The 25,701-nt window shown below is 41.2% G+C and overlaps 1 protein-coding gene across 1 annotated transcript; it reads left to right on the forward strand.

The window, feature by feature from the left end:
• The first annotated feature begins 2,706 nt into the window (after positions 1-2,706).
• On the forward strand, positions 2,707-15,334 carry kcna10a (potassium voltage-gated channel, shaker-related subfamily, member 10a). The gene is made up of 2 exons (XM_070969309.1): positions 2,707-2,942; positions 13,220-15,334. The coding sequence occupies exon 2, from the start codon at positions 13,406-13,408 to the stop codon at positions 15,146-15,148; it is 1,743 nt and encodes a 580-aa protein (XP_070825410.1). The 5' UTR covers positions 2,707-2,942; positions 13,220-13,405; the 3' UTR covers positions 15,149-15,334.
• Positions 15,335-25,701: the final 10,367 nt, after the last annotated feature.

Below are 25,701 nucleotides of genomic sequence, written 5' to 3' on the forward strand. Positions count from 1 at the left end.
ATCTCTAACTGAAGGGTTCATTTACTCTCCCTTCATCTGTCTGGTCTCCTGTGTTCAAGCACCCAACGCATGAAGCCCTTTTTTCATTTAATTAAGCATTAGATTAGGATCATAGCATCCTTTAATGAGTCACAAACTAGTAGAAAATCTGTGGCTGAAGCAACCACCAAGCAGGGAAGAGGAGGCTCAAAACACCAGCAATCCATTGGAGCAATATAAAGATATTTGTACCAGATTGAGGCCAACGTAGACTTTTTATTTTCCTGACAAGAAATAATAATATTAAGCAGAAGCAAAGATAGCTGACATAAAGCACCAAACAAAAAACTGCAAACCTAATTAAACAGCAAAATCCTCCTTTTTTCTTCCCCCTTGTCTGCTTTGTTTTGGTTGCCTATCCCTGCTCTCTTTGGCCTATTTTTATGACTCTAATGGGAAAACAGAGCAGAAACAGCATGTTGGCAGCAGCGGCTTTAAAAGAAAAAGGAAAAACACAGAAGTGTGAGTGAGTGAGGGAAGAGCAGGAGATCAGGCCTGTTGAGACACGCAATAGGCTTCCTGGAGGAAGACAGTGTTACTCATTAATAAGGACTGAGATGATGCACACACATATAAACAGTCAGAATTATCCAGGCTTGCGTGGCTGTGCTGTTAGCAAAACAGTGAGATACTTGTGCCTGAGTGCCTGAGTATGTCTAATCTATAAAAGAGGTGATCCATCCATCCATCTATTGTCTATACCCGACTATCCGTTCTCGAGGTTGCGGAGGGGCTGGAGCCTATCCCAGCTGTCAACGGGCGAGAGGCGAGGTGCACCCTGAGCCGGTCGCCAGCCGATTGCAGGGCAACATATATAGACAAACAATCATTCACACTCACACTCACACCTACTGTACGGGCAATTTTAGAGTCACCAGTTAACCTAATGAGCATGTTTTTGGTCTGTGGGAGGAAGCCGGAGTGCCCAGAGAGAACCCACGCATGCACGGGAAGAACATGCCGTGCCGCCCTAAAAGAGGTGATGTCCTAGAAAATTAAGAATCAAGAAGGCTAAATAAATTTGAGGGTATAGACTAGAATGTGCATAGGAGAAAAATAAAAATAGGAAATGGGTATTTTATGTTTATTGAAAGGTGGCAACAGTGGAAAAAATAAATAATGAACCGGCTCTCTTCATTTCAAATTTGAACAATTTTGCTAAATTTGTTGCAAAGCTGATCTGTGGCTATGCACTGCAGTCTGCAGATCCATGTCCATTTTAATGGACAAACACCATGGCCAATTATTCAGTATGGATTATTCAGTAAGGAGTTGGAGCAAAGTCCCACACAAAGTTAGACTGGTCACATTTACAAATGCAGGCAAGCCATCACACAAACAACATCAAATCTAACCAAAAACCACATGAATGCAGTGCCACCAGAAGCCTGCAGAGGGAAGCCTATCCATACTTTGCGTGACACCCCATGTGGCCCTGTACTGATCCAGGCTCAGTCTGTCGGGAGCCAGACAGTGGCATCTCCTCCCTCGCCCCAGGCTCCAGGGGTCAGCCAGTGAGAGCATCTGTGCCAGACTCATCCATTAAAGCAATAATGATGACAGATACATATGACAGCAAGCAATGCAGTGAATCGATCTTATTTAACTATCGGGAATTTACCCTTTTGACCTGCATGGCCCTTATGAAATGCAACGTATGTACTTACTGTTATGTTAGATAATAAAGTGCTGCTGGTGGAATTGTCAAAAGTACAATGCTGATATGGAATGCAGGAGACAGTGAGCGTTAAAGGACAGGTTCAATATACATGCCAACACGTGTATCGAGTTGTGAGTGGCTGTAACAGTCCCTCCTCTGCATACTTGCAGTGAAAAGGACTCTTCTTAATCCTGATTCTGTACAGTTCAGCATGCAAATCAAGGCGGTCTACAGTCGCACGCACTCCTCGTCTCTGCTATAGGCTGTGGTTTGAGCCTATAGCAGAGCATTTCCAGAATAACACACTTGAATAACACACGATATCCCTGAGATTCCCGGTTCAGCAGATTCGATGTTGATATTTCTTTCATGAGTCCAACAATGCTATATGAGTGCAATGCTAAGACTTTTAAGTACAAATGTACTGCCTTGATTTACCACACCTCCTCCTCGGCTCGGCAGGAAAACACTCTGCATTGAGGCACAAAGTGGGAATTTCACACCACAAAGACTGTAATTTGGTCAGACTGCTGAAGCCCCATATTAACCTCAGCTGCACTTTAAAATGCACTTTGGCTCAGAAGCATGGCTGAGGCCAATTTCTTACACTGGAGTTGCTTTATAGGAAGGAATCTCTTCGCAGCCAGGGACAGAAGGAACAATTACAGTGAGCAAAAATGCTTTCCTTGTACATGCGGGCATGTCAGTTTTGTTTTAAGATAAATTTGTGAGACTATAATTTAAAGGCAAATTGCGATGACAAAAAAAAAAGTGCTCCTTGCTTCAGCATTGTGATTAGAAATGAGAAGAGAAAGTTATCATGCCTGATGGTGGTCAAGAGAGCATAAAACAGTCTGGCAGAGATTAGGAAACATCCTTTTTTTAATCTCTCTCTCTCTCCCTCTCTCTCCCTCTCTCGCTCTCTCGCTCTCTCTCCTCCCCTGGAGTTACAGCGACACAGCTTTGGTTTGAGGACGAAGAAAAACAGGGATTTTACAAACGGGGAATTGGCCAAATTAAGCGTAGTCATGTTGTTGTTATGTCACTCTCACATCTGGCCCCAGGGTGATAGGCCGGGGCACTTCCGCTGTGCCTGCTGTCTGCGCGGTCAGCCCGGGGGTGACAGGACGCGCGGCGCGGTCAGTCGATCTACTGCGCACTAACCATGACTCCGGCACGGCCCGGAGCACCAAACTTTCACCATCCACTCCCGGAAGTTTGAAGGATCGTGACGGCACTAAAGGTAGGTCACTTTCCTCTCCTCGAACAGCCTGTTACAACTAGTAAAAACTGTTCCTCAGCGACTGCTCACAGTGCGTTTTTTTTTTTTAGTATTTTTTTCATTCAACCAGTTGTTGCTCACTCGAGCTGCACGAGCGGTGCGCCCTGGCCGGAACAGCACAGAAATCACAGTTTACATCTTTTACTAAATTCTCTAAGCTGACTGACTGACTGACTGACTTTATTTCTAATTAAAAGGAAAAGGGGGAAAGGGAAAGTTAACTTTCATACAAACAGATCAAGGTAAATTCTTCCCTAACTCTGGATAAATCTCTGCTTATGTTTCCCTCACTAATTTAAGTATAAAATGTTGGATTTGCTGAAAAAGATTCTAAAAACATTCCTCTGTAGGTTATTTCTTATGTCCATCATTGCCTGTATATCACAGTTTGTACCCAGTATTTCACTCACATCACTACAGAACTCTCCTATGCATTCATTTCCCCCTTTTCCATGCATACATCACGTTCTGTGACTACATTTTTTGGGTCACAGACTGATGGGTCACAGAATTTGGTGTAACACCTCAGCTTGACTGGAAACAGGCCAGCCATCATGACTGAAAAGATCATATGTATTTAGGTGAAATCTTGATCTGTAAAGTGGTTGATGCAGCTTGGCTTCAGACTTTATGTTGTGTTCACCTCTGTCTGGTGCAGGGTTCCATGCAGCCACCTCCGCATATATCACCTTTGATTAAAGTTCAAACTACAATTAATCTGAATTGAAAACCCCTCAAAACTCCACTTGCCCCCCATCCTCCACCCACCTGTCACGGCACACTCCATTGTGTGATCCATCGACACCTGTAAATTACAGTATGTGGAGCAAAAAGTTTAGCGAATAATAAATCTTTTCATGCTGACTTTAAATATAGTAAGTGTGCATTTTTCTTAAAATATGGTCCCTTTTTTTCTGGCGGTGATAGTTTTCAACTTAAGGGAACCAAATGAATGTCATAATGTACCCTATTGTCTTATTGAACACCATCAGCAGTTACATTTTCATAAGCTGGTATGCAAACATCTGTAGACTTGTTGCTCCAAGTTATCAAGCTGTTGCTGGTAGACAGAGAAGTCTTTAGGGATCAAAAGCAGTACAGTTTGTGTCATATGGTTATCGCTCAATATGCATGGTGAATGTTAGCATCTGTGGCTGTCTGAATGTCGTGCATGTGTGCCTCTTGTTTGTGCGCCACCTGAGATTAGTGATATGTAATAGAGAGTCAGACCAGATGGCCATATTTTCCTCGTCTGGATCTGGCACAAAAAAAAGGCTTCTAAAAAAACAACGTAATATTCCTGTAAATGAGACGGACTTAATCCCCACTGTGGAGGAGGAATGCCAGGGCGGGAGGAGGGTGGGCTGGGCAGACAGTGGGAGGGATGAGAGTGTGTCTACTTTTATGAAATGGCAATATTTAACCTTTTGAACCTTTTGTGAGCATAACCTTCTTCTAGCAGTGGGGGGAGAATTCTGAGAAAATCTTGACGCTCACAATGACAAGACGACTTCTTACAGGCCCTGAAAACCTATTTCCTCAATCAGTTTATAACAATGGGAATGTGCCATTTTCTCCGCTTTCTCACTGGCTATACGTTGGTAGGGCTAAGTTGGAAAATTTTACTCAATATCTGATGATTTGTTGACTTGTTTGGTCACTGTCAGTCAAATGTGATCACACAAGCCTCACATAGCCTCAATGAATAATATAATATTATTTATATAATATAATAAAGTTGTTTTTTGCATTTAGATTTTATTTTTTTTTTTAGTCATGAATCTTAAATGTTATAGAAAACAAGAAGGCCTGTAAGACTTTTTTCAGTGTATGAGCTGATGTGCTATATATATACATTTGGTCTTTATCATAGAGAAAGAGTTATAGCATTGGTGTACAGCTCTGCTTTCTAATGGTTGGCCTTTGGCGAGGTGTCTTCGCATGTGCGGTGGGTGTTTAACAGTTTCATCCTGACACACAGACCCATGCTGGCACATCAGTCTTTTTGTCAGCCTCGGTGCCAGTGACTGATGATGTCCTGTCAAAGCAACGAGAGTTGACTTGGCTGACTGTTTACACAAACACACCAACGAGCCACGCTCATTGTTTGTCCATATTCACAAGAAGCAAAAAGCAATGTAACTGCATTGCAGTTAATGCATGTATAGGGAATGACTTTGTACGCCAGACATGATGTAAAACGAGAGCATGCTGCAGCCTGTGTGTCTGATTCCATCAAACATCACTATTAGATGTTCAACTTCTGCTTAGTGCTGACTGAGAGACAGGTACTGTAGATCTGGAATATAATGAATGCAGTATTTTGGGGACAGTTCAAGCCCAGGTTATCAGGTAAACAATGTAGAGATTAGCCGAAATGTCAAGTTGTTGTCAAGTCTGGATGTCTGCTGGTTACCCAGAGGCTAAATCGTCGTCAGATTAAGCTGATGGGCTCTGGGTTGATTGGGGAGTGTTGGGGGCTTCTTCAGTGGCACATAGAAAATGAATAAAATAGCCCGAAGTCTCATCATCTGTTGATTTATTCCTCTGATTGAATGTTGATAAGCCCACAGTTTTTTCATGGTCTGAAGTGTGCCTACTATGTGCTGTTAGATGTTGTGTTTAGATGCTCTACAGGAAGTTTTTAATTTATTAGGAAGTGATTTTGGCTGTACTTTGCTCGTGCTGGTGTGTGTGTGTGTGTGTGTGTGTGTGTGTGTGTGTGTGTGTGTGTGTGTGTGTGTGTGTGTGTGTGTGTGTGTGTGTGTGTGTGTCTTGTCAAAAGGCCAAGGGAGGATTTTGGTCCCAGCTGCTGTGCACTGGGACTTGGCCTGGAGCCTGGAGACACACCCATGTCAGCATCAACAGCTTACATCCTATGAATGCCTCACGGAGGCTGCACGTAGACCACAAATCTGCTCCAGACGACCATATGGAGGACGGGTTGGTTATATGGGCAAAAATGATATCTGGATATTTCTAGCATTTTATCAAGATATTTCAATTCAGGTATCTTTAATTCAGTGTCCGTGTGTGTAATTAAAAATAACATAATGAACAGTTTTAACTTCCACTCCGTGAATTCTTGATGTTTAACATACTTCAGCCACTCTGAGCTGGGCTGTGGATTAGAATCAAGCTACAGTTTCTCTTGGAATAATCAGCTTTAATCAGTAACACAAACAACACAAGACACCAAACCTCCATCTCTTGGTGTTCAAATCAAACTCTTGTCTGTATTCACAAAAAAATCTGATTTTATTTATTATCACCAGTATAAAATGAATCCCTTATATGTTATTCTAAAACTATATGATATGCCATAATGTATCGTATTGCTAAACAACATAAGTGATTAAAGGCTAATCAAGATAAAAGAACATGTAAAGTAATTAAAGTTACAGAAACAGTCACCACCTGGACATGCTTTTCATGCACAGTGAAGTCGTTACTGCAGATCTTTGTTGAATTTTCTCTTAGGATGACCCACCACGCACACACACACACACACACACACACACACACACACACACACACACACACACACACACACACACACACGTTCACGCTACGGTACAAACAGACAATAGAGTGTCACCTCATATAACTGCCTCACACCGATGATCATCGAGGGTCCATCCTGCATCTATTTTTGGCTCCGTTAATGAGAGGCAGCGTTTGGCTCCGCTCGTATGAACTGCATTACCAAATGGACATTTGTAATTCACATTTCAGTAAGTGATTTAAAAGCTCAAGAGAGGGATAACCCTATGATATTCCAAAAATCTGTTATTTGGATAATAGATGTGTGATAATTAAAAATATACTCTCAATGGCCATCTGTACTACTGTCTGAAAGTGTTTCCAAAAGTGTGTGTGTCTGTATTGAATACAAATAATTGACTGTGTGTAGTATGTTTGTTTGGCAGTGTGCATGCTTGTGTATCTGCATATCATGTAAACATTTGCATTATATGCAAATGCTTTTAAAAAAAAAGTTAAAATTCATGATGCAAATGGAGAACAAGGCCTGTGTCTGCCACTGTATGAATTATATTCATACAATCTATGATCAATGGAAACATTATTAATATCATATGACAGGAAGAAGTGGTGTGACATTCTTGTACAGTAGTGCATCACAAAGTAATGAAGTTTTTTTGATTTTTAGGGGTTTTTTTTTAGTAATCTGCTGAATGTTTTCATTAATTGATTAATCATTTTGTCTGTTAAATTAAAGGAAATAGCGGAGAAAGCCTGATAATTTCCCACAGCTGCATTGAAATAGCTCGAAAGACAAACTCAGATATTCAGTTTGTTATCATACAGTATGTGAAACAATCGCTTCTTCACATTTAAGATGCTTCTGCCGGGGAGCGCTTTCCATCTTTGCTTGAAAAATGCCTCAAATGACAAATGTATTCTCAAAACAGACTAATCCATTAATCAACTAATCATTGCAACTCTACTTTTTATTCCTGAACTAGGGCCTCAATCTTCCCTGAAGTTCCAAAAGTGGTTTTAGTTGTTTAACCTTCACTTGAAATAAAGTTTAGCTTCCATAAGGATTTTAAAGATGTAGCAGTTGGAAGGCATTAACAGTCAGCTAACAGTTTTGCTTGTTCAATCTCTACATTCTGGCTGATACATCAGAAAATATGACTCAAGCAGCATCATATTTTCCCCATGTGTATGTGTGTGTGTGTGTGCGTGTGCGTGCGTGCGTGCGTGTGTGCGTGCGTGCGTGTGTGTGTGCGTGTGTGTGTGTGCGTGCTCTGTGCTTGTGTGCCTATCTGTGATGGCTCGCTCATATCTGTGTTGATCTGACAGAAGAGATCCCTCGGCTTATAGCACTGAGCTGCCCAGCCTGTATTAATCTGCTTAATAGGGTAAACCTCTGGTCCAAAAATACCAGCTCTACCAACCAATGCCCTCACACAGCCAGAAACCCCACACCACATCACAGGAGCATAACAAAGGGTCCAGCACACAAGGTCAACCATACCATAATTACTGCAAATTGAAGTGAGAATATGGCCCGTGGGTTCTTGACACAGAATGAAAAGTCCAGCGTAATGTCTGCACGCTTGCGGGAGCGCACTTAACAGACGCACCAACTGTGCTCAGCTGCAAACATCTGGCACACTGCAGATTTACTCTTGAATATTATTCAGAAAAGTATGTTGCAATTTGGACTTCAGTGTGTGATGAGCGAAGCGAAAAGTCATTTAAAGGAGATCATTTTAGCTTAGTTTACTATTTTGTATGCAGGGGGCATTAAAACAGCTGCAGCAGAGGTGCCTTTAAGGAAATATGCATCAGAGTTTAACAGCACAGTCTATAAATTTTATATTATAAAGCTTAGCAAAGCATTTAATAGAGTAGGGTACCATATACCCATCAGATATAACAAAGGCTCCACTTAGATTAAAATGTGGGATATTCACCAGGATCAGCTGCAAGCAAACAATCATTTGAAACTTTAATGAAACCTCTGAAGCCTCAAGCCTAAGTGGAATTACTGAGGACACACACACACACACACACACACACACACACACACACACACACACAAAGACAAAAAACACACTTAAAACCTATAATAGACCTTCTAGCTAATGTCAGAGCTGAAGGTTTGGGAGACATAATGGCTGTAATAAACCGTATTTGTCACAAGCTTGACCTTTTAAATCTTTTATGCTTTAAAAGGTCTGAAGTCGGTGATCTTGCTCCTCCTCAATCAACAAAGAGCTTCAGAGTCCACCAACAGAATGGACATAATGTGTTGTCTCCTCATGGGGAGGGGGTATAGATGTGACTTAAATCAGTTTGGTTAGAAAGACACAGCGTGTTTTTGTGTGCATGATTGTGTGTTTGTGCCTTTGCACAGGAATGGAAAAGTAGATCAGTCTTCACACAATGCTACTACACTGAATGATGGCATGAATTAACTTTAATTCTGTCTAAATTTGTTTATTTTGTCATGTGGAAACAGTGCACGATGCATGTTGAGACAGCGACAGTGCGTTTAAAAAGCAATTATGTTTTTATTAAAGCAGAAAAAAAATATTGCACACAGTGTTTTGGTCTGTAGGGTAAATATTGGACATATACATGTATTTCTTGCTGACCAGCTAGCAAAGGATTGGCTTGTAGTTAAGCTAGATCTGCCTGAACATCTGTTCATGTTTACACACATGTGCTAAAGTCGCAGAGGTTGTACAGTAGCTCAGTGCAGCATGCAATACCATATTTCTGATGCAGATCTCCATATTGTCCCACACATAGTTTTTTTCCCCTACCACATATGTATTGCCTGTATTTGTGAGCATCACAGCGTGACATGCAGCAGGAGTTGTTATCTCATGGCTTTCTCCCACTATAACTCCCCTTGTGTATTAATAGCATGGCAAGAATAGTTAGAGCACCATGGGTTGGCGTGGGCCCCATATGACACCTCTGTTTTACTCTCTTCTAACACGAGTCAAGGTCACACGGTCTCCTTAGAAGCATTTTGTCCTCACAGCTACAGAGCACAGCTGCTGCTGTCTTTTTCCATGCATGCGAATGTACTGCAGTATGTGATGTACTGTATATGTTGAGTCATATACATCAGTTTTTTCTCATTCCTTGATGTCAAGAAAAGAACATTTGGTTTGATTGTGGTTGAGAGTTTTTTCAATCCTATTACATTACAAAGAGTCTTAGCATTTAAGCATCTATACACATTTTCTACTGCATACGTGATCCTGATTTTTAAGCATTTTTCCACATATTTATCCGGTAGTGAACAGTATGCATGAGTCATGGAATCTAGAAAAAGTTTTTCTTGGGTTGTCTAGATGCACAATTAATTGTATAACAAACCTACCTTGATTAGATTGTTTAAGTGTACTATTTGCAGATCTGTGACAACATGCTGTCATCCATTAACACATGGTCAAATGTCTGCAGTCAAAATATTTTTAACAGAGAATTACAATATAATACAGTGATTTTACTGTAAGTGTGACAGGAACATTAAGAAAGTCTGACAAGAAGAATGAAAAATGATCTCGCTTGACTGCCTCATTCATTTAGTGGTACTTTAGCACTTTGCTTCCAGAAGGGCTTCATCATGAGGCGTTTGACAGTTCTCATAATGACTCCACTGAGGCTGAAAGGCATAAAAATTTCTATTCTTGCGTGGGTACTTGTAATTCATAAGTCAAAAGTCAAATTGAAGGACATGAAAAGGATTTAATTAATCTCACAATTACACAAAATATTAATGGAAATAGAGCAAGACATGTTGCTCAAACAGCGCTGACAAGCCTCTCCACAGTAGTTGTTCACGCACGCTCTAAGAATCATGAGAGTGGAGTGGCAGCTTCCTTTCATGCCTGCTGTGTCTACAAACTTACAGCGTGTGGACGGGGAGATATGGTCGAGTGCGTCTGACCATCTCACCATGGAAGATCATCTATGACATGATCCATTTCTCCTTTTGTTCCTGCTCTAGTGACAGACTCATTAAAATTGCATGTTCTCAAGGTGTTCAGCTTAGAAGGAGCTTATAGTTAAAGAGCTGAGGGAGGTGATAATATTTGAGCTCTGTCCAGTAGAAAGTGAAAGGTGTTGCGCCGTGCTGGGTGAGGAACGCAGCTTTGGTTCCTGTGCCTGCATGCCACTCCCTCATCATTTGTTCTTCCCTGTCATGTTGAACATGTGGATGGAGTTGTTAAACATCAATTATTTATTGTGATACTGTAAATAAGTCAGATATGGATACGGCCTGTGTGTTTGTGTGTGTCGGGTGAGTGAAGCATGGCGAGGTCTGAGGATCTAATCACACTGTTCCAGTCTACAGGGCCTTGAGCACATCACTGAGATTACTGAGAGAAATGACACACATGGCCAGACGTATACTAACACACACACACATGCAAACACACACACACACACACACAAACACTTTTGCATACTGTAAAAAATGTAAGTGAAGCAATACTTTTCTCTTACTCATTTTCTGTGTGTGTGTGTGTGTGTGTGTGTGTGTGTGTGTGTGTGTGTGTGTGTGTGTGTGTGTGTGTGTGTGTGTGTGTGTGTGTGTGTGTGTGTGGCCTTTGCCTCAGCTCTAGTTTCTACTCCAGCATAAGGTTACCTAATGTAGTCTGTGATAGATTAGTCATTCTGATGCCAGTTGAGGAGGAACTTGCAGTGGCTCCTCTGTGTTTTGCAGCATATTGTACACACATGGTCTGCAGGCTACTTGCTAAGGAAGGTAAGGTATTTGTTGCGTGTTTGTTGCCGTTTATACTGTTTCTTCCTTTAGCAGAGTTAGAGTCTTGGGAGCAGATTTTGGACTGCAGTCTATGCTGACCCAGAGAGCACATTTCACATGTCTTGAGCCACTGATTTCACTCTGTTTGTAAGAGAAAGCAGAATCTTAACCAAAACATATCATTCTGAACTGGACTTGGGCACTACTGTAACCAAAGCTAAATAGCTGAGTCAGTGGATCATCTTGTTTTTGGAAACTGTCGTACATCTCTCCATTACTTATGGAGACAGACATTTAAGAGTTGGCAGTTCTTTGTGTTACATTAGGCAAAATGAAATATTGATGCAGTACTGAGTTATTGGAAGAACTTTAGGAACTGGTCAAGCAGAGGATTATTATTGGCTAATTTCTGATGACTTGCTGCTTCTATTTTAGGATCATGAGAAAGTTCTGGTGGCTCAAAGGATCAATTGATGTCATTCTGGTCATGTGATTTAAGAGTAGAGAGGAGGGTTTGATTTATCTTTTTTCCCTTTTATGTGGCTTTCATCAATTGTTGCAATACTCCCCAGCTAATTCTGTTTCCAACTTCGTCTTGTTGGACATTCCCGGTTTTGTGTGCACAAACCTTCACAGTTTCTGTTTCTTTTACCCCTCATCGTCATCTGTTTCCTCTGCTCTTGATGAACCAGCCCTCTTTCCTTGTCATGGCTGCTCTCTCATCATCCTGTCTATCCATCCACCCACCTATCAACTCCCATTCTCTCTCATTGTCACTTTCCTTCTTTATTCGCTCCGTCCTCATCCCACCCACCCAGTCCTTCCACCCACATCCGTCTTCCCAACAATTTTCATGTCATTCTGCATATTCAGCTGGCCCATCTCTCTCTCTCCCTCTCTCCCTCCCAGCAGGATTGGTATCACTAGCACTGGTTTTAGGTGGTGACTCATCTCTGGAGTCTTTAATTAAACATCTGCAGGCGTCAGCACCCGGCCATATGCACATTCGGACAAATGCATTCACACTGATGCATGCTGACCTCAAAGAGCTGCGTTATCTTAAGTTAAGTTCCACAAGCTCTGGTAAATTTAAATGCAGAAACAGATGGCATAATAGGGGCAGAGTGGGTTTCTAGAAGAAATAAAGTGGCACAGTGCAGTTTCAGTGTGAGCCCTGGTGTCTGGACGATGCCCGGCCCATGCTATCACTGTACAGACGGTTAATTATGCACTAATGTATGCACAGCCCCGGTTACCCTGCACTATCCTCTACTTCTACCTGCACTGGGGTCATTACAGGGCGTTATATTTGTGCTTACAGTATGTGTGCGTGTGAGGAAGAGAAGTAATGTGTGTGCACATGTATGCCAGTGAGTGTATGAACTAGTTAATTAGAAACATTGAGCGCGCACACTAGATGAGGAGTTGGAAGAGCTTGTTTCATCATTTGGGAAGAAAATATCACAAGTTTATGGCAACAGTTTGACAAAGTGATTAGAACAGTCAGAGATACTTAAACATGTGACAAATTAGCCCTCCATTTGTTACGCTTTCATCCAAATACTTACTGACTGTTCAGTTTTCTGTTTGTTGTCTTCCTTTTTCACAGTTACATGACTCATCACAGTGCCTCCACAATAACAGACTGCAGAAAAAAGTAGCAGGGGGTTTTCTACTATGATTTTCTTTCAAAAAGACTAAAATTGTCTCCTGCTAGTATGACAGTCTCTTCTTTCTTTCTGTCCTCCAGCTGCCCTGCCCTCCTTTCTCCCCTCCTTCTGCCCTTCCCTCCCTCACTCGTCCTTCTCTCACGGCTGGTTTCCAGAGAGATGGTATCTAAGAAACAAGGAGTCATGATAAAACGTGCTTTCCGACGTCATATCCATGTCGCCTGATGACATTTAACAAAAAAACAAACCCTTAACCCTTGACAGAAATACACTGACTCTTTCTGTCTCTGTCTCTCACTCTACAGGTGCTGGAGGGAAACAAGAATAGAAGAGGTTTTCAGTTTGTCCTGTTACTTTAAGTCCTGCTGAGGACTAGCTGCTCTGGTACTCTGCTGCTGAGTCTAGTGGCTGAGCCTCCCATCTGTCCATCTGTGTGTGTGTGATCGTCTTATCCTGGGGTCCCAAGGTTTTGCACTGGCTGAACCGCAGCCATGGAGGTTGCCCTGGTAGACTTTGAGAGCCTGGACCTCAACGGCAGCCTGGAGGATGAGGTGGAAACCTATGCTGATGAGACCACAGCTCTCACGGTGGACATGCCACCGGAGCACAGCAGCCCAGGCAGCAACTACCTTCTACGAGCCGCTCACCTCTCTTCCACGCCATCCCACCACAGTCAAGTACCCTCCTGCATGTGGGAATCCACCTCATCCTCGCCCACTCCACATACACAGACACTCGGAGTACCCCAGTCCCCCACCATGCCAACTCCAAGCAGACAGGGGCGCAGCAGCTGTGCCAGTATGATCTCCAACTGGAAGCTGCTGCTAAGCAGCGAGGGCACGAAGGAGAGTGAGACCATCTTCAGCCGACTTGCAAAGGAGTGCTGCGAGGATCTGTTTGTAGATAAACGAGGACTTGATGATGGAGACCAGAAAGTCATCATCAACATTGCTGGCCTTCGTTTTGAGACCCAGCTCAAAACTTTGGACCAGTTTCCAGAGACGCTGCTAGGAGATCCTTTGAAGAGGATGGACTACTTTGATCCAATGAGGAATGAGTACTTCTTTGATCGCAACCGACCCAGCTTCGACGGGATCTTGTATTACTACCAATCAGGGGGTAAGATCAGACGTCCAGCTAACGTTCCCCTGGATGTGTTTGCAGATGAAATTTTGTTCTATGAGCTTGGAAGTGATGCCATGGAGCAGTTCAGAGAAGATGAAGGATTCATAAAGGACGTCGAGATCCCTTTACCTGATAATGATGTATACAGGCAATTCTGGCTGCTGTTTGAGTACCCAGAGAGCTCAAACGCAGCCCGAGGTGTAGCACTGGTGTCTGTTTTTGTTATTGTCATATCCATCATTATTTTCTGCTTGGAAACACTGCCAGAATTCAGAGATGACACTGACCCAATTGTGCCCACAGCGGTACAGCCTTTCAACCAATCTAGAGTTTACACTTCTGTGAAACCAGCTGGTGTAAAGCCCACAACTTTCTCTGATCCCTTCTTCATCATTGAGACCGCCTGCATTGCGTGGTTCTTCTTTGAGCTGTGTGTGAGATTTTTGGTCTGCCCTAGCAAAAAGGAGTTTTTCCACAACCTCATGAACATGATTGACATTATATCCATTATCCCTTATTTTGTTACCGTGGTTACAGAAATGGTCACGACGCCACAAGAGAGCTCAGGACAGAACATGTCTTTGGCCATTCTGCGTATCATCCGACTGGTCAGGGTGTTTCGTATATTCAAACTCTCACGTCACTCCAAGGGGCTTCAGATCCTTGGACAGACTCTGAAGGCCAGCATGCGTGAGCTTGGTTTGCTCATCTTCTTCCTCTTCATCGGAGTCATCCTCTTCTCCAGTGCTATCTACTTTGCAGAGGTAGACGAGCCTAACACACAGTTTGTCAGCATACCTGATGGCTTCTGGTGGGCTGTGGTCACCATGACCACTGTTGGCTACGGGGACATGTGTCCCATTACCATGGGGGGTAAAATGGTGGGCACCTTGTGTGCCATTGCAGGTGTGCTGACCATTGCTTTGCCCGTTCCCGTCATTGTTTCCAACTTCAACTACTTCTACCACAGAGAGACGGAAGCAGAGGACAAGTTGCCCTTGGCAGATGCTGTTGAGCAAGCCATGAATGGTGAGACAAGTACCAAAGAAGGTAGCAACATCTCGCTCAATAAAGCCAATGGCATCTGGCAGACTGGTAAAGGGAAATAACTGTTGCAGGACATATTTAGGAGGAGAGACAAGCACGAAAGAGACATTGAAGCAGTAGTAGCAGCAGAGTATTGAGGAAATTAACTGCAATGATTTCCCTCAAGTGATGATCTAATGGGATCAATGAGATAAAATGTTTGTACTTAGTGAAAACGATATCCAGGATGTGCTATATTTACCTCTTATGTCTAATATGAAAATAACAGACAAGTGGAAGAATTCATTACGTTCAGGATTGTGTGTCAACGCATTTCAAATCTACTTTATGTTAGTTGCATAGAAAACAAGTCTGTCATTGTCACGACTCAGCAGAATATTCAGGATTTTTTTTTTCTTTTTTATAATTTTGGTTTTATTTTCATTATCTTGGCCATTAATCTCATTCCTTACAACATTTCACCACCGGCTTCACTGAGATTTTTGACCACATACACTCTTAACACAGCTTTAACGCTTTAAAAAATAAAATAAACACTCAGATTTAATGGCAGGTTAAGAGAAAGGTTAAATGTCACAACCTGAATTTCAGAGCTACTTCTTGGTCCAGCTGTGATGACCTTTCTGTTGCTCGAATAGCTGATACATCATCAGATTCTTGTGATGATTTATAGTTTATTAAAGTGTGTGTGTGTGTGTGTGTGTGTGTGTGTGTGTGTGTGTGTGTGTGTGTGTGTGTGTATTAGTCATGTTGTGAGGACATAAATCTGTTTACGCAGTCACATTGTGGGGACTAGCCTTCCTTATGACAAAACGCAAGTCCTCACAATGTAAATCATTAAGTTTTAGGATGAAGAAGAATGCGTGTGTGCGTGCGTACGTGCATGTGTAGCACTCAACAGCACAACTGGACCTTTTTTTTGTTTTCGAAAACATTGGTTGAGGCAAATCTTCGATGGCACCCAGTGGGAGCTGCCACAGTCTGCACATACCAGTGAAAAATCATATCTGATAGGAATGATGGCCAATCTCACACAAGTAAGACCAAGGTTGTAAAAAAATAACATGCACAAAAACATAAACACAGTTTTCCTCTAAGTGTTGTGAATGGGTAACTTGTGTATAGTTTCTAGATTATAGCTCTGCTGTATTTATATATTTAAAGATGTATCATGACTTTATTGTATTTATTCTTTCTCTCTGATGAGTAGCGCGGGTGAGAATCCTCCACGATTGTTGGCAGTCCACACTATGTATTATAATGGAGTGCCTTAAATTATGTAATGTTGGGATACTGTTGAATTTGCCATATGTAATCTTATAGTTTTACCTATGTTTATCATGAATATATGCTCAATATATTTGATTTCAGCTTGGTTGAAAATGTAGATGTTGTAACCTCTCTCCATTCCAGCATTTGTTTGTGAGAGTTATTTCCCAACAAAGAAATGCATTCTGACTTGAAATACAATTGAACATATCCAAAGTGGATTCCAGCTGTTTATGAGGTAGATAACATCCTTCAAAAGTGTGGATTTCATGTTGCAAACTTCATTTTAGTCACCTAGTGGATATCTTACTGAGATATATCTTTCATTAACTCCATGATCAGAAAATAGCACAGAGAAACTCAAAGAGAGAAGGAAGAAGCCAAAGATAACTGCTGAATAAAGGGAAAAAAGGGAACTTGCTACAGGGCCAGGGGGCATTATAAACCAAAATGTCCCAGTAGTTAACTTATTTTGAGTGACTGTAGTTATGCTGTATCAGTGTGATGTTCTGGTGGTAGGTCTTATGACTCTCTTTTACAAAGTATTTTCCTATTAAAAAAAAAAAAAAAAAATCCTGAAAAGTAAAATAAATGACATTAATTGAGCTCTGGAAATACTCAAAATAAGTGGAGACTCACATACTGTCTGAATCTCTGGTTAAGCATATTATCAAAGATTATATGTATGTGTTTTCTGTGTGTTCGACAGTCAGCTTCATGGTGATGATGATTATACAGTATGATGTCAGTTTTTATGATTAAGTCGCCACCTCGCCTGTTAAGTCACTGTTGTCCAACGAGTTCAGAGGCAGACTGGCCTGAAGTGATCACCTGCGTCCTCATGGCCACAGCAGGTTCATTACACCAACAAGACCATTACACTGTATTTGTATTTGTACGTATGATAACATTTCAGTATACAATTTACTGTAATGTATGCAATATATTCTGGGATTTTAAATCATGCCTTCTCATGTTTTATGTGCTCTGATGCATTTATAGAAATGCCATACTTGTGGGGACAAAATGCAGGTCCAACAATGTAAACCATTAAATTTAAGGGTGAAGACTTAAGTTAAGGGCTAGACATCCCTTAGACAGCGTGAGCGTGTTTCCCCGCTGCACAGCTGCTGTGTATTTTCTCCTTCTCTCCATCGGTGTTCCCCTTCAGGGAAGATTCTGTCATTACTTTCAGTAACCTGTCTCCGCTTTCACTGTAATGTTAGTGTCACACACACACACACACACACACACACACACACACACACACACACACACACACACACACACACAACATACAGATAGAGGTCACAGTAACAAGGATTGTGTGGCAGTGCACTGATAGTATAATTGGAAGACTTCCAGACAACAACAGGATGCCAGTCTCTGGTTGACATGGAGTAGTCTCCTAGCTATCAATGCCAACTAGTCTCACCTGATACTCTTTCTCTGGACACACCTCAACACCTCGTCTCGGGCCAAGAAACGCTCCTCTAATCTGACCTTATGGATTCAGTAAATACCTTAAGGTGGTGTAATCATTTCCCCTTTTTCTTTGTTATCATTTTGCAGTCGCTAACAGGATCCTAAAATAAGAATTTGCTTCCTTCATGTGTGATGCAGTGTGTAAAAACGACAGACTCCTTACGGCGTAAAAAGTAAAATCAGATTTCTTTATAACATTTTTTTTTTATGCATATTAATAAGAGGAAGCTTGTGGGCAAAGTGAAAAATGTGTTTTGGGCAGAAAATTGTAATCAGAGCACTAATAAGATGGTGTCAGCAGAGGTTTTTTTTTTTTTTTCTCATGCAAGAAAACAACAATAAGATGATAAGAATAATTGCTTGTTGCAAATACATATCATAAATATTTTATGCAGCAGTCAACCAAATATTTACTAAGTTCTGGTTTTAGATATTAAAGTCTGGATGCCAGTTTATAGTGAGGAAATGTGTCTGAATGATGGGCAGTTCTCATTCCTGAGATGGTAGGATGCCGTTCCATGTTCACGCAGAAGATGAAAATTAAGCAGAAGATTAGATTTACAGGGTGTTTGGTGACATAGAATAAAACTATCATAACAACTTTTGATCTGCAAGAAATGTCAAATTAGCAATGCAAATGAATATGTACTCACAGGCAACTTTGGAGCTGAATTTCATTTTTGTGTCACACGGCAACTGTTGTGTTATTATTCAGGGTTGGGAACAATGACACAAACACAGCATTTTCCACATTTCAGATTCTAGGGTTTTATCTGACAACTCTACCCAAATTGTGGCCCATACATTGTGGTAAAATTAATTATATTTTCTCCAGGATAACCTGATAACAGTAACCCTAAGATATGAATGGATGTAAGACCCAGATTATTACTACATGGCTGTAGGAAATGAGGGTCATCCAAGGACAAAGAGTGAAAACAGAGCTGCAGATGAAAAGAGAGAAAGGAGGGATGAATGACACTTCAGGCAAGAGAGGAGAGCTGAGTTCACACACTACCTGCTCTGCTAATGGACTGTCAGCCACTTAGATGGGTTACAAGCGGGTGCGGAAATGGGTTACAATTGAAATAGATCTCTGGCACACACCTAAATGTTCGCAAACACACAGACACAAACACACCCCAAATTGAAATAGTTGGGAGTTATGATGACTCTCCAGAGATCCCCTCATCCAGCAGACAACGTGCCACAGAAACAAAGTGTGTTCATTAAAACATAAGTCCATTGATTGTCAGTGTTGATAGAGTTCAGCAGGAAGCAGAATGGACACTTCAACATGTTATGTCAGCTGTGCTGGTATATATTTGTATTTGCAGTTTTATTTGGACGCAGTAACACCATAAAAATTCTAAGTCAGTGCTTCCCAAACTGGCGTCTTGACATGTCAAACACAGGTGCAACCTTGTGACAGCAATCGCTGCACCATGTTGCACTAATTGCTGGGCAGGAGGTATTGCTAATGTTATTAGTTCCACCAGTGGTTCTTCCTGCTATGACAAGTCAAAACGTTACAGTTTGGGAGAAAGCATGAGAGAAAAGGTTTGGGAATTGCCACTTAAGCACCCAGACGTACTGTCAGAGTCCGTTCCTCCACCTGTTTTTCCAGATCCCTCCTTTTGTCTCTGCCCCTGTCATTCAAAAAACACAATGTCATTGTTTTTATGCATACAACGGACAGGTACTAACGATTGTTAAAGAACTAATCCTGACTGTTCCTGTTAAGTCTGCAAATTAACAATGACTATTGAAAAGATTTAGGCAGACTTTTCCAAGATAGGATCTTTGCCTGTGAACATGGTCCAGGTTTTTTAAGCTTGCAATAACAGCTGTATTTTCACTAGAAACACTGCTGAGCCTCAAATTTGAAAAGGATGTACCCATCTGAAATGTTAAATCCAGATATCACATCGTATCACTGAGGGCTAAAACAGCTTTTGATATTAATCCTGGTGTCTCTTTCTGGTGATTTATCCAGAATGTGTGTGCGTGTGCGTGCATGTGTGTGTGCGTGCGTGCGTGCGTGCGTGCGTGCGTGCGCATGTGTGTGTGTGTGTCCCATATTCTCATGGCACTGTGGGGTTTTAACCACAGCCAGTCAGCCTGACGAGGTTGGGTAGGTCACTAAAATTGTATTCCATTACAGCCACTAGATACCTCATCAAAATTGTAATCGGTAATGTAATCCAAGGGATTGCCCAAACTCATTAATAGATACTTCCAGATGACTTTCCGTATTTGTTGTATAAATAAATGAGGTATGACATGTTTTTTTATCTGAAACGACTTATTCTTACAAATATTTGAACAGTATTTATTGTATGTTGTATTTCTTTTGAGTTGAGGATTTGTTACCTCAAAACTGTTCCCCAAAGTTATCCTACAAAATCTAAAATGTAGAATGAGGCTATAATTTTTTTTAGTTTTTTGAGCTGTCATAGGCAACATAAACTGCATTGAATTCCATTATTTTTGGGGCTGTCTGTCACCTAACTTCAACACACTTGCATGCACACAGCACACAGCACTCCCACACGTACGTATAAAATAAGAAGGCATTGGAAATTAAAGACGTGATGAGCCTGAGTGCAGCAGCCAGCAGCAGGAGTGTGGATCATACACTGGTGCAGGTGTGTGGTTCAGAAAAATTTTTATTTTTCTTGTCAAACGCTCATGATCCTGTTTGTGGAGGTAACAGGAGGAGTGTTATCTGCTGCATGCAATGTCTGAAATTAATCTGAGACAAAATTAAACTGTTTGGCCTTCCAAAGGCCCACACACACACAATTAAATAAGAATATACACTTTCACATATTTACATATTACATAAATACAGATTTGGGCCCCCCCCAAAAAAGAATATCTGTGTTATTCCTCAGAGTGCCTACCCATCCGCTTTAGTTGAAGTCTCCTGATTGACCTTTTTCTCTTTTATTATTCAGGTGTCAATGAACTAAACGACACTGTTGACTTTTTCAGAAGGTGTACATGTGTGTGATCTCGGGGATGAAACTGCACAGTGGAAGATCCCTGTCGAGTGCTTAAAGATACATGAGAGTGCTCCATCTTTAACGAGACTCTTTGATGGAAAGTTCCACCGCGGAGTGCGAGATATGGGGAGCAAGTGAGAGAAAAACCGACAGAGGAGAAGTCAACACAGACATGGGAAGGAGAGAGAGTTTATGTAACACAGAGGAAAAGAACTGGCACACAGTTTATTTCTGTTCAAGCTATAGGGGCTCCCTCCTCTGGGTGTCGTGTGTGTGTGTGTGTGTGTGTGTGTGTGTGTGTGTGTGTGTGTGTGTGTGTGTGTGTGTGTGTGTGTGTGTGTGTGTGTGTGTGTGTGTGTGTGTGTGTGTGTGTGTGTGTGTGTGTGTGTGTGTGAGATAATAGTCCTCTGTCATTGTGTGCATGCATACAGTATAGGAGAAAGACCCAGATTAAAGATTTAAATGGCACAATGAATAAAACACTATTTTGTTACTTATTCTAACAATAAACATGCACACAAAAAGGTTTCGTTTATTTGGCTCCAGACAAAAACACAACATGTCATTCTTCACGTTCTTTTCACTCTGTTAATATTTTGATCAAATCTGATGTGTCCTCATCAGTGACTAAATTGTAATTAGCCAATATTGCAATGAGAATAATTTAATTTAAGAATGGATGTGGTTGTGCTGAGTATGAATGAAGTATGAATTGACTGTTTATGTAAATGACATGGTAAGTTGGGCCTCCTGAGAAAGAGAACTCAAAGAAGGAGAAGAGGAAACAGACACTAACATCTCAACTGTGCTCTGGAACAGTTCTCCATCTTATGCACGCATCTGCCAGTCATGAGAGAATAACTCAGCAGAGGTGGTTAAATCATCCCCCCAGCTCAGAACAGAACTGCGTTTCATTGCAGCTAGTCATGGGATAGCCCACACTGAAGTGGTACCCTCCGAGCCTCATCTTTACATTTCACACACAAGCATAACAGACAGAAAGTGTGAATATGAAATGGATAAGTCAAGAGTCATAAAGTCATAAAAAAACAACTGAGCAATGCTACAATTGTATATCATTTTCACGCATTATTGAACCTAAACAGCTATAAGAAAGGAGGGGTATGTTTTTTTTTGTTCTTGGTATTTCTTCATCTTATCAACTGGGCTCTAAATTTGGAGGATGAAGGAGGAGGAGGAGGAGGAGGACAGGATTAGAAGGAGAAAACTGTCAATCTGTTGCTGTTTATTTCACAGGGCTTGCTGAGGGTCCACATAGGACACACACACACACACACACACACACACACACACACACACACACACACACACACACACATTCATTCATTCATTAAAACATGCAAGTTGTGCTCCCTAGTGAAACCTGGCAACATCTGTTTAGGTTTGTTGATTGAGTGGACAGAATTAATCTAAATGATCCCTTCCAGATCCAACAGATTAACCATCTTCAAAATAGACAAACAAACTCACAGTGATAGTTGGTCATCTTAAGGTGAAGAACTTTCTCAGACTTACATATCTTTATACAGATTTGTTGAGATGACGTTCATATTGTAATATCCAGTGTTTAAGTTACTGAAAATTAGTTTTTAGTTACAGTAGCTAGCTGAAAAGTACTTGAAGGACTCGATTACTTTTAAATATCAGATTGTATTCTTTTACTAGTGCATACAGTACTGTACGCAGTTATATTATTTTTGTGTTGTTGTGGCACAATGTGGGATTGTACCCATTATCACTTAATACTCCTGACCACCAGAGGGTGCAACGACCTGAATGCTACACCTGTATTGTCTTGGTTAGACAGCAGAGTTTGGTAGAAGACCCAAATGATGCTGGATGTACATGGTTAACGGAGCTTTGCTACGGTAGGTAATAAATAATGTTGTATGTTAGAAACATTACAGTCACTGTGATGAAAAGCAAGCTCCTATTTCCTGATGACAAAAGTGACAAGCCCATTCAAATTTAAGGAAGTATGTTATCAAGTTAGAAAAAAGTGGAATTAGCCAACAACACTCTCAACCAATGTTGGGGGTGTTGTTGGCCTAAGACTGACTGGAGACAGGAGTCTGCCACCACACCAGTGGCTCAGTGAGACTGGATTTAGATACAGTAGTGCTTTGACCTAAATGCTAACATGCTGATGTGTAGCAGGTATACTGTTTCCCGGCATACAATAACAAAGTTATTTGAAGAGAAAGAGATACAATATTGCACATATGCAAACATACACAAACTGAGCTGATTACAGAATATACCTCTTGATACCTGAAGTTCTCTTAAGTGTAAAAAAAACACAGGCTTGAATAGATGCAGACAGATCTGTAAAGAACAGGTATGTATATGTAGACAAACACATATATTTTTGAGATAACTGTTAGCAGGACTGACTTCAAACCAGCCTTTAACAAGTGTGGAATTCTGTGTTTTTAGATGCAGATACGTGACAAATGAAAGAAGAAGCCTGTGTAAATTAGGTGTTATTGCACCACAAGCATCCAGTACTACTTAAGTCCTCCATGGCAAAGATTTGAGTCCCAGGAACTTTCTTCTAAAAGATATTCATTCATTTTGTGTCCTTATGATAATGGTGGTGGATAATACAAAGTTGCAAAATCCCCCACGGGACTGCGGAGGCCAATGTATAGTAACTGGACTGCATTCATATCCCAATCTATGAGCATTTTTCACTCAGACAACCATGAAATCTTACTGAGAGAGCAATTTCTGATTTTTGTTTCGCTTTTCCATCACAGTCTATTAATTTAAGACTGAATGCGATGGAAATAGTCTGTGCCTGTCAGGCGGTAAAGGTCACAACCCCTCTTCATCATCTTAAAGGCCATCCTCTTTACTCCTCCTGCTCCATTTCCATTGATCATGAGCAGTGAGGCGGTGGCTCTCTGTCAGCATGACTCTTTCTCTCTCTCACACACACCTTTTATTGTTAGAATCAAAAATTGTGACAAACACCCACCAGCAAATGTCAATGCTCTGTCACATCACCTTAATATGCTCTGTTTGGCCTGGTGCTGGGCGGATTAGCAAAAAGGTCATGTACTTTTAGAGGTATGATCGCCAAAGAGACAGGGAGCAGCCTGTGCTCTAATTTTAGGCGTGTCATTTATTTCCAAAAATCAAATTTTTATGGCGTTTGATAGAGGAGAGGAGAAGAGATGACACTTTCCTCTGTCTTTTTTTAATTAATAGAATCTGCTCTTTTTCTATGAACCCCTGCTGTACTGTACATGTCTCACTTGTACAGACACCGCACCGTGTCTCCTCTCTGTCTTTACGAAGCCAGCTGGTTGCCAGCTGACTGGCTGGATCAGTGGCTGGTGCAGCAGATGTGTGTGTTATCCGTATGATCCATCCACACTCATTATATAAGAGGATCTCTCTGCAGGTAACAGGCCATCTGTATGAAAAGGACATGGAGCATAGAGATCAAATGGTCTGTCCCAGCTCTGTAATGACACGTCACCATTCAGGTAAAAGGTGGATTAGCTGATCAAGTGTGTACTGTATTTGGTGTAGCTTACAGGTCAAGATACAGAGCATACACTGCAACATTGCTGGTTCAAGCTTAACTGGGGTGCTGTGTTGCATCTTTCTCTTCCTTCATTCTCCATCATCTCTTTACTGTCTGTAAAGGCATGAAAACGCATGTGGGGGACTGTGGTCAACACATCAACTATTTTCTATTTATAGAACAACTTAGGAAAGATTCACAACCGAGGTATCAATGGAGGACTTTTTAAAATTATTTTTGTTTAATTTGAGTGTTTCACATGGTTTATTAAGCTGAAAGGTTTATTGAAATAAGTGAAGACGGCAGGTAAAATGTGCAAAGTAAAAAGTAGAATCCAAATCACCGCACTAGAGGGTGTCCTGACAGTTATTGTCAACATCATCAAGAAGTCACAGAGTGAACTAATGAGAGAAAGCCACTTTAAATGAGGGACTGTGCAAACAATATTAAGGGGGGGGGGGTGAATCACACATTACTACATTACCGTCCTCCCAATATATCAAAATAAAATAATATAAATGAATAAGAATTACATGTAATGCCATGTAGTAGACATGTAGTTGGTCAGGTGTTTCACTTCCTATTATAATCAAACCAGCATTAGCATTAGCTTACAGCAATAAAAAGACATTGCACAAAACAAATAAGAGGAACCATTTATTAATTGAAGTGTACAGAAAAAGAGGATTCCAAAAGTACTTGAACCGTGGTTACGGTATGTCTGAGTGGAGCTAAAGGAAGTTAATGGCTGCTGCTTCTTCAGCGTTACCACATCATACCACGTCATCAGACCATGTGCCAGAATTCGCAGAATTCCCTGCAGCTGCTTCTGAAGAGGAAATGAGGAAATGCTAAAGGCCGTCATTAATTAGTAGTCATCATGAGGGACTGAATGTTAACAGTCAAAGGCTTGAGGAGTGAAAGAGTTCAGTGTTTAAATAACACGTCACAGGACTAGTTGTCACCTTTCATGTGGAAAATGAATGAGGAACACTCTAGATAAGCATCATGGAGCTACCCTCAACTTGACTGAAGCAAGAAATATGTCTCCTGAATGTTCCTTTGAAATTTTGAATGATTGTTCGACCCCCATCACCTAGAACAGCATAAGGCCAAGCTTGTCATTTCAAAATAAGCATATCTCATAACAATTTAACTGTGACATAACAGTATTTGTACATTCATGCTTCCAGCAGGACGCAATCAGCCCTTGACTTTTCACAGTATGCCATTGTCAGAGTAAACACTGGTTGTCCTCATGGAACCTTTCTGTCAAGCTAAATGTCGTGTCGGTGGT

This window comes from Chaetodon trifascialis, chromosome 8 (genome assembly GCF_039877785.1).
Source record: "Chaetodon trifascialis isolate fChaTrf1 chromosome 8, fChaTrf1.hap1, whole genome shotgun sequence".
Classification (NCBI taxonomy): domain Eukaryota; kingdom Metazoa; phylum Chordata; class Actinopteri; order Chaetodontiformes; family Chaetodontidae; genus Chaetodon; species Chaetodon trifascialis.